This window comes from Pipra filicauda, unplaced genomic scaffold, assembly GCF_003945595.2.
Source record: "Pipra filicauda isolate LSUMZ 115617 unplaced genomic scaffold, ASM394559v2 scaffold130_size2058158_pilon, whole genome shotgun sequence".
NCBI lineage: Eukaryota > Metazoa > Chordata > Aves > Passeriformes > Pipridae > Pipra > Pipra filicauda.
In genome coordinates, this window is record NW_024103774.1 from 1888801 (window position 1) to 1903739 (window position 14939).

Below are 14939 nucleotides of genomic sequence, written 5' to 3' on the forward strand. Positions count from 1 at the left end.
CAAATAAATGACTAAGCAGACCTCAGGTGAGACTGGAGTAAAACCTTGGATAATGATGGTTTGTTTCTTCCTACAAAAATGTCGCATCAAAAGACAAGTGCTTGTAGTCCAGATATCTCAGGAGTTCTTAGCTACCCAATCTTGACAAGCCCAGAAAACTTACAAGTTTTTGTAGGAGACTATAAGAGTCAACATATAGGGCTCCATTGTCCTGCCTAGAACCCACCCCTACTGCCTCCACTGAATGCATCTGTTGCTGGTAACAGTACCCAGCAAGGGAGAGAATCTGCAAGAAAATCCAATTAGGAGCCAAAATTGGTCAGGATATGCGATTTAACTCTTTAATTCCTATAAATATTTTGTTTTCCAACTCATAATTTGACTTTTCAAATTTTTTTCCAGAACAGAATTTTGCCCTTGTGATTCTACAGGATTTCCTATATATTTAAATATTCACTTTTTGTGTGTGCATACAAGGAATGGTATATGAATATACTGATCTGGACTTCTTTCTGTGAAGGAAAATTGAGCATGACACAATTTGAAATTTATTTCCTCGTGCCCCACATGAATATCACCATTTCGGTGCAGCTGTAACCCATTCTGGGTTTTATTCACTAGGGCAAGTTTCTCTGAACTTCCTTCCAGCTTTGTGAGTACCAGACCTAATCCAAACTCTTATAGTCAGTAAATGAATGCTTATAGTCTTCAGCTTATAGGTGTTGAGCTATTTCAAATCACTTAATCATATGTCAATGAGCATGGCCAGCATACAATATCGTGGCACAAATTACGGGTAAATGCAATAAGCAGAAATAATTCTCAGGCTTACTCTTACCATTACAGAGGCAAGCACAGTACAGTATACAATCACAGAAATACAGGACTACAATGGGCCTGCAGCTATCATTAGGGCTATCAGACAGTGGCTATATAGACCATAAACATAACAGGCATGCCTAAATTATGGCTTTAAAAAGTACTTGTGCAGCTTGCATAATCAGTAGGAAACACAGACATTTTAATGCTCCAGTTGGACTGGGGGAGGATTTAAATACTTAAGCAAAAAAAAATTCTATATAAATATGTGAATGTGAGACGTGCATATATCTAAGCTCTATATGACTGGCAAAAAGTAAGGATGGAAAGTAATTTGACATTTCAGTCAATTAGCATTATTATTTCAAAGGATCAAAGGTGCACCGAATCCCATTTAACTGAATTGCTTTCAGATGACTTCTCTCATTATCATTTACTGGTATCACAATAACAAGCTAACAATAAAGGCAGTCACAATGCCAGAGAAGCAGAAGAACAAATCATCTATAAGTAGTTATGATGGTCTGAACTGCCTTTTTAATAGCTGCACTTTTCATGAAAAGACTTGTGACTGTTTCTGCAAGTGGAGCATCACTGACACCCGGTGGCTACTTGATTGACCTGAAGAGTTTACACCAAATGCACCCACAACTCTTACCAGTCACGCAAACACTAACCAGAGAGAGAATCTGTTAAGTAGGTGGCATTTTTCATGATTTCTACTGATCACAGGGATCACAGAAAACAGCAACGATAACACAAAGTCTTACACTCAGAAAACTTACAATACTCAAGAGACAACAGATAAAGTGAAAGTAAAGTAAGATACTGGTAATATAGTGTAAGAAGAGTGAGGAACACACAAAGAAATAAAAAAAAAATGCAGAAGACAACCCCCTACTGCAAGGAGTAGAGATGGTAAGATACCAAATGATATCTTCAGAAATCCCCATCTTTTCTACAATACCAAGACAGCAAAGCTCAATTTCTGTATCAGTACAAGGGGGTAAAACACTGCTGAAGGTAATGAAGCACTGCCATTTGGACCAGAAGACAAGTGCTAATATAAATTGATCTCTTAATGCGTCACATTATTATTTTTAAGTCCTAAAATTCACATAGATATTCCACATAGAAATTATAAGTGAAAATATAAGATTCCACACAAACAATATGGCTTGTTTTGTTTCAGCTGGCGCATCAGGCTACAGGTTGACCTATTAATCTGACACCTTTTTTTTATCTTTTACCTTTGAATGAGAGACACTGGCTTCCAAGATGGTATTGACAGTTTCTTCTGAAATATTGACAGAAGAACCAATGTCTAGCCTCAGCTGAGTAAGATTCTGCACATACTCTTTGACTTTCACATCTGGAAGAAAAGGGAAATAGTGCCAAAAGTACAAATCTGCTTGATTAGATTTCTCACAGATTGTATCCTTTTCATTCAATTTACTGTGAACAGTGATAAAGGACAAAAACTTCATATCATGTAATTCACTTCAAATTAAAGGTCACTCTTCTGGCAGACTTAAAGGGCTTCTGCATCTGTTTGCGTTATTCTACAAAAGCACTTGTTATCCCACATCCCTGTACTACAAAAATGTCTGAAATTAGTATAACAGCTTTTAGTCCACTCTGGTTTTCTCCTTACACTAATTTAAGTCCTCTCTTCTTTCTAATTAATCCCTACATCTTACTGGAAATGTTCTAGCTGAATGTACTATGCTGTCCTGTGCCAACTCAAGGTGCATGTATGAGTGTATGTGTACAATGAAAATACATCGCATTACGTCAGTGGTCTACATAGGCAGTGTACCTTTGAATTTTGAAGAATAAAGAAACAGTTATTGTCCTACAAAATTACATAACAGTAGTTTACAAAAAAGTGAAGAAAACTGGAACCCACCATTCAAAAGATTTAAATTGCTGAGAAGAGCAGCTGCTGGATTTTCTGACAATTGTAGCTCCAAATTTTCAGCCAACCTGAAATGATAGGCTTAATTTCACAAGTTATCAGAACAAAGTCATTGGTATTTCTATGCATGAAGACTAACATGAATAGTGAAACGGACACTAAATGAGGCAAAAAGGTCACATTATTCTCTATGTGCACACACTAGCACCTCTACAAACCTTCTCACACTGTATTTATATGGTGCAGGGATTATTTATATTCTGTGACTAGATGAGACTGCAAATGTAGGGTCTTCCCATAATGGCTAAGTGCTTTAGCAAACAGTAGTTTATGTAGAAGGACAGATTTAGCAATGTCTCACCTCCAGGTTTCTTACTGAACACACATTTTTAAAATCTAGAGATACAAATCACTGAAGTTCAGGATGAATAAAGTCTATCTAATTATAATTTAAGTAAGAAGGAGTATGCACACATCAGATATTATTTATTCTTCAAAAACTGGACATTAGTGCATGGCTTAGAGCAGCATCTAAGCTCAAGTTCTTTTGTATTATTACTGTAATTCACAGACACAATTCAAGCTCTTTATGAAAACAACCCAACAGCCAAACTAGTATAGCAACAATTATAACAATGACCGGTTCTAGGTGATAGCAAGTTTGAAATTGTCTGTAGTAGCAGTTTTATTCGTTTACTATTTTTCTTCAAGTGAATAGAAAATATCAGATGTTATTTGGAGTTTAATCCCATCAGTTTACAAACACCATCCCACGTTTCTGACTGTTTGAACTGCTGAACTGATGTGAATGCTTTCTATTTTGCAAAAAGATATCCAGCTACTGAGAGGACAAGCCATATCAAAACAGCTTTAAACAAAAAATTTAGATATCAAAATTTTGACCTAACTCAAGTCATAGGAAACTGAAAACTTTCTTAGTTGCTATTCAAAGCATTTACCTGATGAAGCAGCAAGATTTTCTGCAAGTGCTCAGCAAAAATTTAAGGGTTTTTAGAAATATTCAGAATTTTTCTAATTTACTTAAATAATTTGTACATTTTATCCACTCAATTTTCAGTCAAATGAACAAAGCTTAAAATGACAATATTTCTCCCGCAATTACATAATTTAGAACACAGATGTGTACAGAATAACATTGCTAAAAATACAGAACTGTTTGGGGTACCAAAATGTAAAAAGTTTTACATTTGCAGTTGTCTCTGTATGTTCCCCAACATTAGCTGACATTCACAGCTGTCATTTCTGGTATTCTGCAAGGCTTCCTGGAAGGTCTCCAAAGTATGGGAAAGTTTTTGGTTTATATATGCCATACTCTTGCAATCCCCCTTGTTGAAAGTAGGCCACAATCTTTCAACATCCTGCAAAACGCAGTGGTCATACAGTTAGTAAATTCATGAGATTGTGTTATTGCTTGAAGTAGCAGCTCTTGGCAACTAGATGATACAGATTTTCAAATGAGAATAAGGGTAAAGTAATACTCTCTTACTGATTGTATGAGTAATTGAAAGTGGGTGAGAAGTTTTCAAGAACCAAGGAATTTTCAAATATTTGAGTTTTGGAAACAGCCAAATTGGGAATTTGAACTAGCCTGTCAAGGAGATTCATCCGCTACTATAAATGCAAACATTTTAATTTCAAATTTATTTCAAAATGAAATAAGCTTTTCTTTCTTTTTTCTTTTTTTTTATTTATTTATTTTAGGTTGACAATTTTTATCTTTTTCCCAAAAAATTGTTTTGAACATCAGTTTCCATTCAACAAACCAAAATATCTGGATACTCATATCCAAAATTTTTCATGCATTATGCTCTGTCTAATATGCACTTTTATATTTTCACCGGAATATGCATGTTTTTGATTTTGCAAGGCTGTTTTAATATTTGCAGGAGTAGGTCATAGAATGGTAGCGACTACAGAAATGCATTTGGTCCTCAAAATTCCACTTTGACATATTAATTATACCTCTTGTCATCTGTTTGTTTTAAAACGTTGGTGTTCATATCAGCAAAGTGTCCAGGTGAATAAAGTAGCAGAGCTATTTCATAAAAAGGAGGTAAATTCTATACTAAAAAGCATGACTTCAGTATTGGGTATGTGTGTGCTATCAAAAAGCCTGCTTCCAGCTTTGGATGAGTTTCTATATGTCAAATATTACTTTCTCCAGCTGGTAATTTCTGTACTGTTAAAGAAAAACAGACTGACCCCAACTGGTAATCACAACTACTATTTTATCTGGAATTAATCTGCCTTAGAAGTGTATTCATATCTAGTTTGATTTCACAACTGTTCCTGTGAAGATTTAAAACTATAAATGTACTCTAATTCACTAAATCATCAGTATGACATAATTTAAAGAAATATTAAAAATGAGCTGCTGTTTGATATTGATTGACAATCCAGTTATTCTAGTTGTAGGAATTCTAATAATTTTAGTCATACTTACAGCTTGCAAAGTTCACCATTGTTTACTTAAGGAATTTCTCCTGAATATCACTATCAAAATCATCAGAGCTATACCCATATAAACCTCAGCTTTCTATAGTCACCAAGGGGACTCGTCATTCAGAGTGTGGGAAAAAAGGAAACTCCCATTAGTTTCCAGAGTTTAATGCATGTTGTAAAGCACACTGGTAGGTGTGGGAACCACTCAAACCTGATAATGATCTTGAACCACAGTGATCCCTTCAATGATAGCAGGGAGCAAGTGACTTGTTAATCCATCTTTACACTTTGTAATGACACAGAAAATGTTGCCAAAGACAACTGGTTCTTCTGTAAGAGAAAATGTCCAGGTTTAATCAGTTAAAAACCTCATAAAAATGCTGGACTCAAATTAAAAGTTAGCCAAATAATAAAGGACAACAAAGTTTTTAAAAGCAAAGAAAATCTGATGAGTTAAAGACATAAAGAAATAGGTCTAGCTAAATTTAGGTATCATTGCAGAGGGCAAGAAAGGCTGATTTGATTCAATTTCAATTACTCTTCTCCATTACACTTTCCTGGTCAATAATAAGAACATCAATACTTGCTACAGAACTAGAGAAGAAAAATTTCATATTTGGTCTTCGTGAGCATAACTGTGAGAAACTGAGTATATCAAACGCATCCACCTTCTCCTCAGTCAGGCTCCCCTGATCCTGTTTCCACATGGAGACATCAGGATGTTACTAACCCTTCAGTGCACAGTAACTTTCAAACCCTAACTGCAAGGAGAGGGAAACAGCATTACTTGGACATTTTCCATATCTAGGGATAATGAATCCCTATAGGGAAATTTATCACCTGATCATCCATGGAGGCAGTTTCTACCCAATATTGCAGCCCCCATGTCCCTGGAAAAAAGCTCCATTCCCCTATCTGTAGTGGGTTTGTAAGTGGGATAGCAGTGACGGAATTTGGTTTGACTGCTGAATTCTGATTTATAACCAGGATTGAGTTAGTTTTTTCAGCCGTGTGGGTTGGGGTCTTTTCCCTTATGTTTGGTTCATAAGTCAAGTAGGAAGAATAATAAACATTCCCCACTGCTTCCAAAACAAGGAAATCTTGATCTTGCTCATAGAAGAAATACAGTATAACTCAGCAAATCAAACCAAGTCAAGTAGTTTTCATCTTTTCTCATTAGGTTTCAAAGTTTTCTGTAACAAATGAAACATTATGAAACACTCTAATGACCAGAGTATTGAAATAAAAAATACAAGAATGTAGTTGCTGAATCTCGGTTCTCTCAATAGGCTGTTCTTCAGAGGTCAGATACAGAACCCAAGTACTTTCAGTATCACCTATTCACAACACACAACATCACACTGTTTTACTCTTTGAAACTACATCGGTCACAGGAGAGTGGAGAAGACAGTCAGAACTGGGTGACAATCACATAATCACATTTTATGGGTTTTTTGGAAATTAATTGGGCATAAAACATTACAAGCAATTCTGGGCATGGCTAGTTAAAATGTGATGTTTGAAAAGCACAGGCTTTTGTTTTCCAAAGAAAACATGATATGAAACAATTCTCAGGTCAATATAGAACCTTTCTTAAAGTGCACGACTTGGGGTCTATACATAAGGAATAAAACGTTAAAATTGAACAATATGTTGAAGATAAAGTCATTCAGCTACAGGTAGCCAATTCACTGGTTCAACATGGCCAGAAGTGGGAGGTGTTACTTCCTTTAAATACTTGCCCCATTTTTCCTTACTGTCAGCTACATGCTGCCTTGCAGCAACTCTGGCTCATTAAAAAAAAAACCTGTGACTTGACTCTGCTCACTAGCTGAAGAGGAGCAGCAAGACCTCCTGCCTCCACAGAGATTTGAATCAGCATGCACGCTCCAGAAAGAAATCATCCCTTTGTTTGATCTGCATCAATTTTTGTCATGTGCCTTTGTTGGTTTAATTTCCAGGCATCAATATGCTTACCTTTCATGGTATCACCCAAATTAACTTATTTGTACACAAGTTTGCTTAAAGTAAAGCCTTAACTTTACAGCACTAACACATATGGTGACCTACGGAGTCACTACTGGGTAACCAACCTGAAAAGATTTTGAGAATACTCAAAATGGTAAACTGCAATTTCTGCAATAGTAGAACACTATCAGGGTATAAATGTTCCTGAAGAATCTTGCAGATTTTAGATGCTCTGTAGAAACATTAATAAGAAAATATTATTTTCATAACAAGAGTACCACAGAAAATTTTCAACAGGTGACTGTGCACAATTGCACAGTTCAATGAACCACTTAAGGGTTTCAATACTATCACATTTGTCCAAACTATTTCAAAAACAGAACATAATATTTCCACATTAAAAAAATACCTTAGGAGTGCTAGAAAGTACCTTTGCAAAGTAAGAAAAATTGTAATAGCTTCAGAAATACTGAGAACTCACAGAATACGCTGACTTAAAGGCAAAGAGCAGAATATACAAAACTCTGATAATCATCATGTGGGGAAAATAAACCACTTTTCTACTATTTGCTTTTGATTTTTCAACAGATTTGGCTAATACCTGGCCCTGTTGACCACTGGTTTCACATATTTGCATAAAATCAACCATAAAGGTCCCAATACCGCATTAGAGCCATGCATCAACTTCAGTATGCCATTTCTCAGCTGGTCTATGTCAGTAGACCAGTAGCTCCACCAGCAAGACACCCTAGAGCTGTGTGGAGCAATCATCTTGTGGGCTCATTCAGTATTGTTCAAATGCAGCAACTCCAATCAAAGAGCACTTTCATATAAATGTCAGTAAACATTTTCCTGAAGAAGAGTTTCCTCTGCTGCTGGATTGCATTTGATCTGAGTAATCAGACAAAAAATGATTTGGGTTCAAGATTTTTTCAGAAACTGCATTTGTTAAACTGAACAACTTACACTATAACCATAGCATAAGACATCAACAAATTTAAGCTGAAGAAATTTCACATACATACATTTGGATATAGGAAAAAAAAAAAAGAACTCACACACCACAAAGCATTAGTTCCAACCATTCCTTAATGTTTAGTACCATAGCCAAAAATGGCTGTTGCCCACCAATAACTGTGGGTTCAATATTCAGATCTGTAAGAATTTTAAAATACAAGTATCTTCAAATATTTGCTTTTATAATAATTCTAAAGAAACCAATTTAAATAACAATATAGATGACTAACCACATCGATAATGTGGTTCACACAATATAATTTGATACTCAGTACCACTGGCCTCAACAATATAAGTTGGCAAAAATCAGAAATGAAACAGTAGTTAACTTAATAAAAGTTTTGACTAAGCTGTTCATAAACAGAGAGCCCTTCTGTCTTTAGTGCACTTGTGAAAATGAGCACGTAGAAAACTCTCACCTCATTTCTGCCATTAAATCCTTATCCAAATCCTTTAGTAATAGTCTTATTTTGTTCCTGTCATGCTCTGCAGTAGACTGAAATATCACTTGCAAAATCTCTTGCATGATCTCCAGAGTTCTGTTTTGGGACTGAGTAGAAGCTTCTCCATATTGTGCGTTATAAAAAAATGAGTCAATGAAGTCAACTATCTGAAGCTCAATATTGTTTGTATGCGAGGCTTCTTCTTTTATAACAGCAAGATCAGCAATCATATGAAGGAGACCATTTAACAAAACTGAAGTAGCAGAGTGACTATGATTCAGTTTTTCTCCACTGAGATGACCATCACCAAACAACATACCAGTGTAGTCTTCCTTAGACTTATTTTGGAAAAGTTCCAGAAAGTGAATAATGTCTTTGACAGCCAGCAGTAGGTCATTTGATGAACTTTCATTAGTCATAAGGAGAATTAGAGCATGTATTATTTTAGTATAATTTTTATTGTTACACTCGCATAGAAAGCTCTTCACAATGCCTTGCATATCTTCAAAATTTCTTAATATAGCATCTACAGATGATGTCTTAAACCACTGTATTAAAACATCAGGAGCCACTGAAGAGGACCGTCCAGTCGCTAACTTTAGTAATTGAAACCCTTGGTCTGCCACCACAAGTAACTCTTTAATGCTAAAATTCACCAATAAATTTTCTATGCTTGTAACTACAGGAAACCAGAAGTTCTCAAAGTTATCAGATATATTGCTATTTTCATTTAAAGCAGATATTACCATGAGCATTGAGTATGTCTGGTTTCCAACAGATGACAGTGTCATTAGAGGCTGAATTACAGAAAGAAAAGAAATGACAGCATCTGTATTCAGGAGTCGAGAAACGTCACTGGTCATATTCTTAACATTAGTAAGAACACCCTTAAGTGATGTTCTTGAATGTCTGTTCCAACTTAGGCCACTATAAAGATGTTCCAGAAGATCTTTGGCCATCTCCATTTCTACCACTGAAACACTGCCCAGTATTTCAATGATTTGTAAAGCTACTTGGCTCTTTGGTGTGGAGGAACAATTGATTGTATATGTATTATTCACATGCAGTGGCACAGCATAAAGGGATAGGTCGTTCCAAAAATCTAGCAGCTCTTTGAGAACTGAGCAATTTACATGATGGAGCTCAGAAAACTTCAAAAGAATAGAGTTCCATTCTTTGATCTGATGAAAAAAGCAAGTCAGATTGAGAGAAATATCCATCAGAAAGTCTTCCCTAGAGCAAGAGAAACTGTCCTCCAGAGTGATGAGTTTAAGCTCCTTAATGACTTCAATGACTGCATTATAACTAAGAGTAGAATTGCTATGCACAAAGTCACAAGGTTTGACAGTGGGATCATTCTGAGGTGCTGTTGTTGTCAGAGTCCAGCAGAATGCTGCAGAAAAACAATCAGAGACCTCTGCAGGTTTGTCAGATATGTCTGTCAGTGTCTCCAATAACATTAGAAGACCTTCTACTTGATTAGAGAACTCCTCATCAGTAAACATTGGCATTTTTTCTTCCTGAGTCAGTATGAAAGCATATATTTCAGGTAGTGCTTCTGTAGTGTTTTCATGGGCTAATCTTTCCATAAGGCTGATGACATCAAAGAAGAGGTTGAACACATCTTCTACATCATAGAGTTCATCCTGTTCAAAAAATTGTGTTATTTGCCATAAGCCAGTCAGGTTCAAATGACAGGAAATGTTCTCAAATGCATCCCACCAGTCTGTTAAAGTTCCTAACTCAGAGTTCTCAATATAAAAAGGTTTGATATTTTTAAAGAAACTATCTATATTCCTCTGGACTTGTTTGAATCTACTTGTCAGGAACTCAACATCCATGTTTCTCATGTTTTGCACCAAGGCTACCATATGCTTTAGAAAGTCCTTTTCATCTCTTAATGGAAAGTCAGTAAAAGTGAGAGACTTGAAAATTTTAAGTGCCTTTCTTACCAGTTCAATATTTAGAGCTGCTGTTTCTATCAGTTTCTGCGGAAATGTTTTGTGTTCACTCTGCAAGTTTGAGTCAAGTTTTCTAATCACATTTTGAAAGAACTCCATCACCAAATTGATATTTTTCTCATGTAAGAAAGGTTCAATCTCAATGTCTGAATGAGAGGAGCTGTTTTCTTCAACTTCAGAAGTTCTATTTTTCAGAAGAGTTTGAATTTCTGACAAAAGTTCCACTGATAAACGCTGAATGCGATGAAAAGGATTAAGGAGCATTCTCGAAGTACTGTTAAATCCATGGATTGACTGACTAAAATTGGTCTTATTTGACATATACAATGAGCGCCCCACTAAATCCCTGATAACCATTTCCATTTGCCCCCCAGATTTATTTAAAAGTCTAAAAATAAATTCAAGTCTACTAATTTCATCTTTTACATAAAAATCAGGGAGAATAAATTTTAAAGGTTGTGTTATGACATTGAAATAAACATTTACACAAATAACATCAGAACCGGATAGGGAACATTCAGGAAGTATCAAATTAAAAATGAAATTAACAAAGTCCATCACATTCATTAGCTTAGCATCTGTCTCAGTGTTTCCCAGAGATTGCAGAAGAAATAAAATATGTTTTGCACTTTCAAGGTGGGAAGATGACTTGTATTTTTCACTGAGATTACTTAATCCATGTATCCATCTGTTACAATCCTCTGCTTCATCCACTGTACTATAGAAGTTTAGAAAGGAATTAAGATGAGGTGAAAAATTTGTTTGCAAATAGCTTACGTTTTTCAGACCACTGTTCAAAATTAATTTGGTAATATTCTGGAAAATGCTGATACAAACTATATATTTGTCTCGAGGTACACTTTTAAAAAAAGCAGTTGTGTCATTTATCTCAGTAAGAATAATTTCAAGTTCCTTTTGTGAGAGCTTGAGAATAGTAGAAAGGGAATTTCCAATGGAAAATACACCAACACCCCTATCTTCACCCTCAGATTCTCCTGAGATGAAAATATCAAGCCAAGAATTCAAAAACTCTCCATTAACAACCTTCAGTATAGATTTCTGCAATTCAGTTATCACAACTCCCATCATTTCTAAAACACTTTCTAAACTGTTGCCTTTAAGCAAGCTTGTGACATCAAATGCATTGTTAAATACATTTTGAAGACTAGCAAGGAAAGCCTCAAAATCTTTCCAGTCATTTAAATTGCCACCTTCTTGAAATACAACTTTCAATATCTTCATTGCTTGTCTTGTAGACTCAAGAATATCCATAGCTGTATTATTGCATAGCTGGTCATGAGTTGCATTTAGAAGACTTTGGGAGAGATTTGCCAAATCATTTCTTAGACACACAAAAAAGGTTGAATTCAAATTTAAGATTTTAGATGCTTCTTCAAAAATCTCTGTCCACATTTGAAGCCATGCAAAAGTGCAGTGCAAAGCAGAAGGCACACTGATGTTATCTCCCAAGTTTGTTAGATTAGACAGGACACTGTCCAATGGAAGCAGAAGTAAGTCATAAACCTCTGCTGAATGATCTGCAGAAGTAATATTTGCTAGATAAAAATCAGTGCACCCATTATTGACCAGGCATTCTTGAGAGATATCAAGAAACTCAGCCAAATAACAAAAGGTCGCTGTTTGGAGCTCTTCATCTATAAATAAAATTTTAAGGCTGCTCAGAGTGCCATAGACCACTTGCATCTCTTTTTTTCCGTTCTGTGCAACAAACTGGGCCTGAAACTCTGTGTAGTTGTAAAATAATAGTAACTTTTCACACAGAGACTTACTGGTGAGGTTCCAGAGAAGGTCAAAAGTTTCGGACAGAAAATCAAAAACTAGATCCTTATTTTGGAAATCATGCCATACTTGAAAAGATAACATATTTTTTGAAGTCTCATAAAGAAATGTTAACAGAGTGCTATTGTTATGAATATTTAAGACCAGCTCATCATTCTGATACAGAGAGAAAATTATTGGAACAAGTGAGGCCACATTAGTATTGTTTAACTTTTGGATGTTTTTGAGGAAATCATGCACAATATCTCCTAATTCTTGTATCTTAGACATAAAAGTTGCATTTGAGAGAAATAAAGAGGAGGTATTACTCAATCCAGGAATTGTGGTGAAAGACACATTGACATGATCACTAGACAATGATCCAACTTCATAGAGATTTCTTAGGAAGTTTTCACTTAAATGTTTTAAATGGTTCAAAGCAGTAACATTAAACTCTGACCAGTCAGTCAGGATATTTTGTAGCGACACCATACTTCTACTATGGATTTTATTTTCTGCAATGGAAGATATAATTCTAGATAAGTTCTCAATTACCTCCTCCTCTTCCACTTGACTCATATGAGAAAGCCTAGAACCAAGTTCAGAGAAGAAAATTTCAACTATATGCCACAAAACTTCTGTCTTCTTTTTTGACCAGAAACTCTGAAGAGGCTGGAATTCTTTTTGTAGCTCATTATGGAGTTCAGCAACTGCAAGTGAGAAACTGGTGACAGATTCCTCCCCCTGAGTAAAATTTTTCATCCATATTATTATATTATTCAAGGCGTTTTCAATTAGAGACTGGTTTGAAGAAGCTGAGAAATCAAACATTATAATTTCTTCTATGACTTCTACAAGACGAAAAAGATGATCTGTTTCCTTTTCACCAGAAATCCTTAAGTTTTCTTCTCTCTTCAAAAACTCTTTGAAAGATGTCAAAGTCCTGAAAAATTAATCATAAGTTTTTTTCTTGTTAGTTACCTAATAGACAGACAGGAATTGGTTATATATATAATTTATAATTTTTGAATCTAGGTCTCTTTATTTAACTTGAAGAAATTCCAAATATAATTTAAATAGCAGTCACAAATTAACCACCACAAAATCTGAAATAGCACAAATTGACAATTGCTTTGGTTTTCAAAAACGTGAAAAAAACTCACTGAAAACTCACAACTTCATTCAAATCAAAACCTGAATGTAGGCAGTTAGGTTAAGGAAATGTGCATTTACCAGTAATTATAATCAAGCTTGTGAGCCACAAAGAGTCAAACACCTTCGAGTATGTCACATTTTCAGCTGCTGAAAAGAGCAAAGCTCTTATGTTCCACAGACTAATTATTTTACAGAAAGGAATATATCAATGTATTTGATCAAAACCTCTGATTTTCTATGAATTCTGAAGAATTTTTGTTTTCCCATAATTATTGAATGCTAAAATATTCCTACTGACTGGCTGATACCTGAAGAATGCTATTTTAATACCTACCAAAAAACCCCCCAAACATGAAATCATAGTGAAAATTAGAATGCTCCAATGGACATCTCCATTATGTCTGTGTATTTATCAAAAGAAAAACCATTTACTAGCTCTGTAAGATTGGTCAAGAGGAGGTGCACAGTGAAAAACAGCCTTCCAATGCAAGGGTCTCAAAGTTAAAGATACCTTATCCTTAAATATATTTTCTTTCTCTCCAGATTCAGGACTCTGCAGTCAAAGAGGTAAAGCACAAAAACATTGTGCAGTGCAAACAAAAAGGTAAAACTGCTGAAAAAATATGGTTTTTTTCTTGTGCAGTCACTATATCATCTACTTTGTAGTTTCATTACAACAGCAGTTTCCTTCTATAAATAAGAACCAAATTCCAAAATGCACTACTAAATTATTGAATAACTTGACTGCAATCTCTCTCTTATCAGTATACAATGGAATGTATCTTTCAGATTTATCCTCAGATGTTGATTTGTATAGCATGAATCATATGTCCTCCAGTGGTAGTACTTTATATGAACAAGTAGAGTTATTACAAGCAATGGCAAATTGAGGCCAACATTATAGCTCCCAGAAGCAATGCAAGTCATCCAGTGTGCATTTAGAAAGAGGAAAGTATCAGATCCTGTGCTGTGCTGTATACCTTTCTTGAGGCTTGCCAATTCTGAAAAACGTTAACTCCTTTCATATACAGCTCAAGTCCTCTGTAGAACCTTCCGCATCAGGAATATTTTAATAGCTTGACAAAACGTATCATTCTAAGTATAGAACTTACAGCCATATCTTCATATAAACTGCTTACATTTGCCTTGAGTGATAAACCAAATGGAGAACTTGGAATAGTAAGAAAAGTTTAAAAACATCAAAAGAAACCATAGCCTCAGGGTGCCCTAGATGAGATTGGAAACTACATACATACAATTAATGCTAAGTGTTTAAAATTCTGTAGCAGGCTTCTGCTACAAGATCTTCTGCACAATTAACATGAGTTTGACTTCTACAATAAAAATCCAAAATGTTTCAGATGCACTGGACTTGCTGTACATAAGAAGCATTACTGAGTCACAGCAACTCTTTAT

At 35.3% G+C, this 14939-nt stretch overlaps 1 protein-coding gene across 1 annotated transcript in view; it reads right to left on the reverse strand.

Moving 5' to 3' along the window:
• The window catches only part of ABCA13 (ATP binding cassette subfamily A member 13), a 161419-nt gene that overhangs the window by 137389 nt on the left and 9091 nt on the right, over positions 1 to 14939 (reverse strand). Inside the window, exons 8-13 of the mRNA XM_027743247.2 lie at positions 8605 to 13311; positions 7294 to 7400; positions 5412 to 5530; positions 3944 to 4116; positions 2729 to 2805; positions 2070 to 2191 (exon numbers count right to left, since the gene is read on the reverse strand). Coding sequence (XP_027599048.2) covers positions 2070 to 2191; positions 2729 to 2805; positions 3944 to 4116; positions 5412 to 5530; positions 7294 to 7400; positions 8605 to 13311 — 5305 coding nt within the window. The remainder of the gene's footprint in view (positions 1 to 2069; positions 2192 to 2728; positions 2806 to 3943; positions 4117 to 5411; positions 5531 to 7293; positions 7401 to 8604; positions 13312 to 14939) is intronic.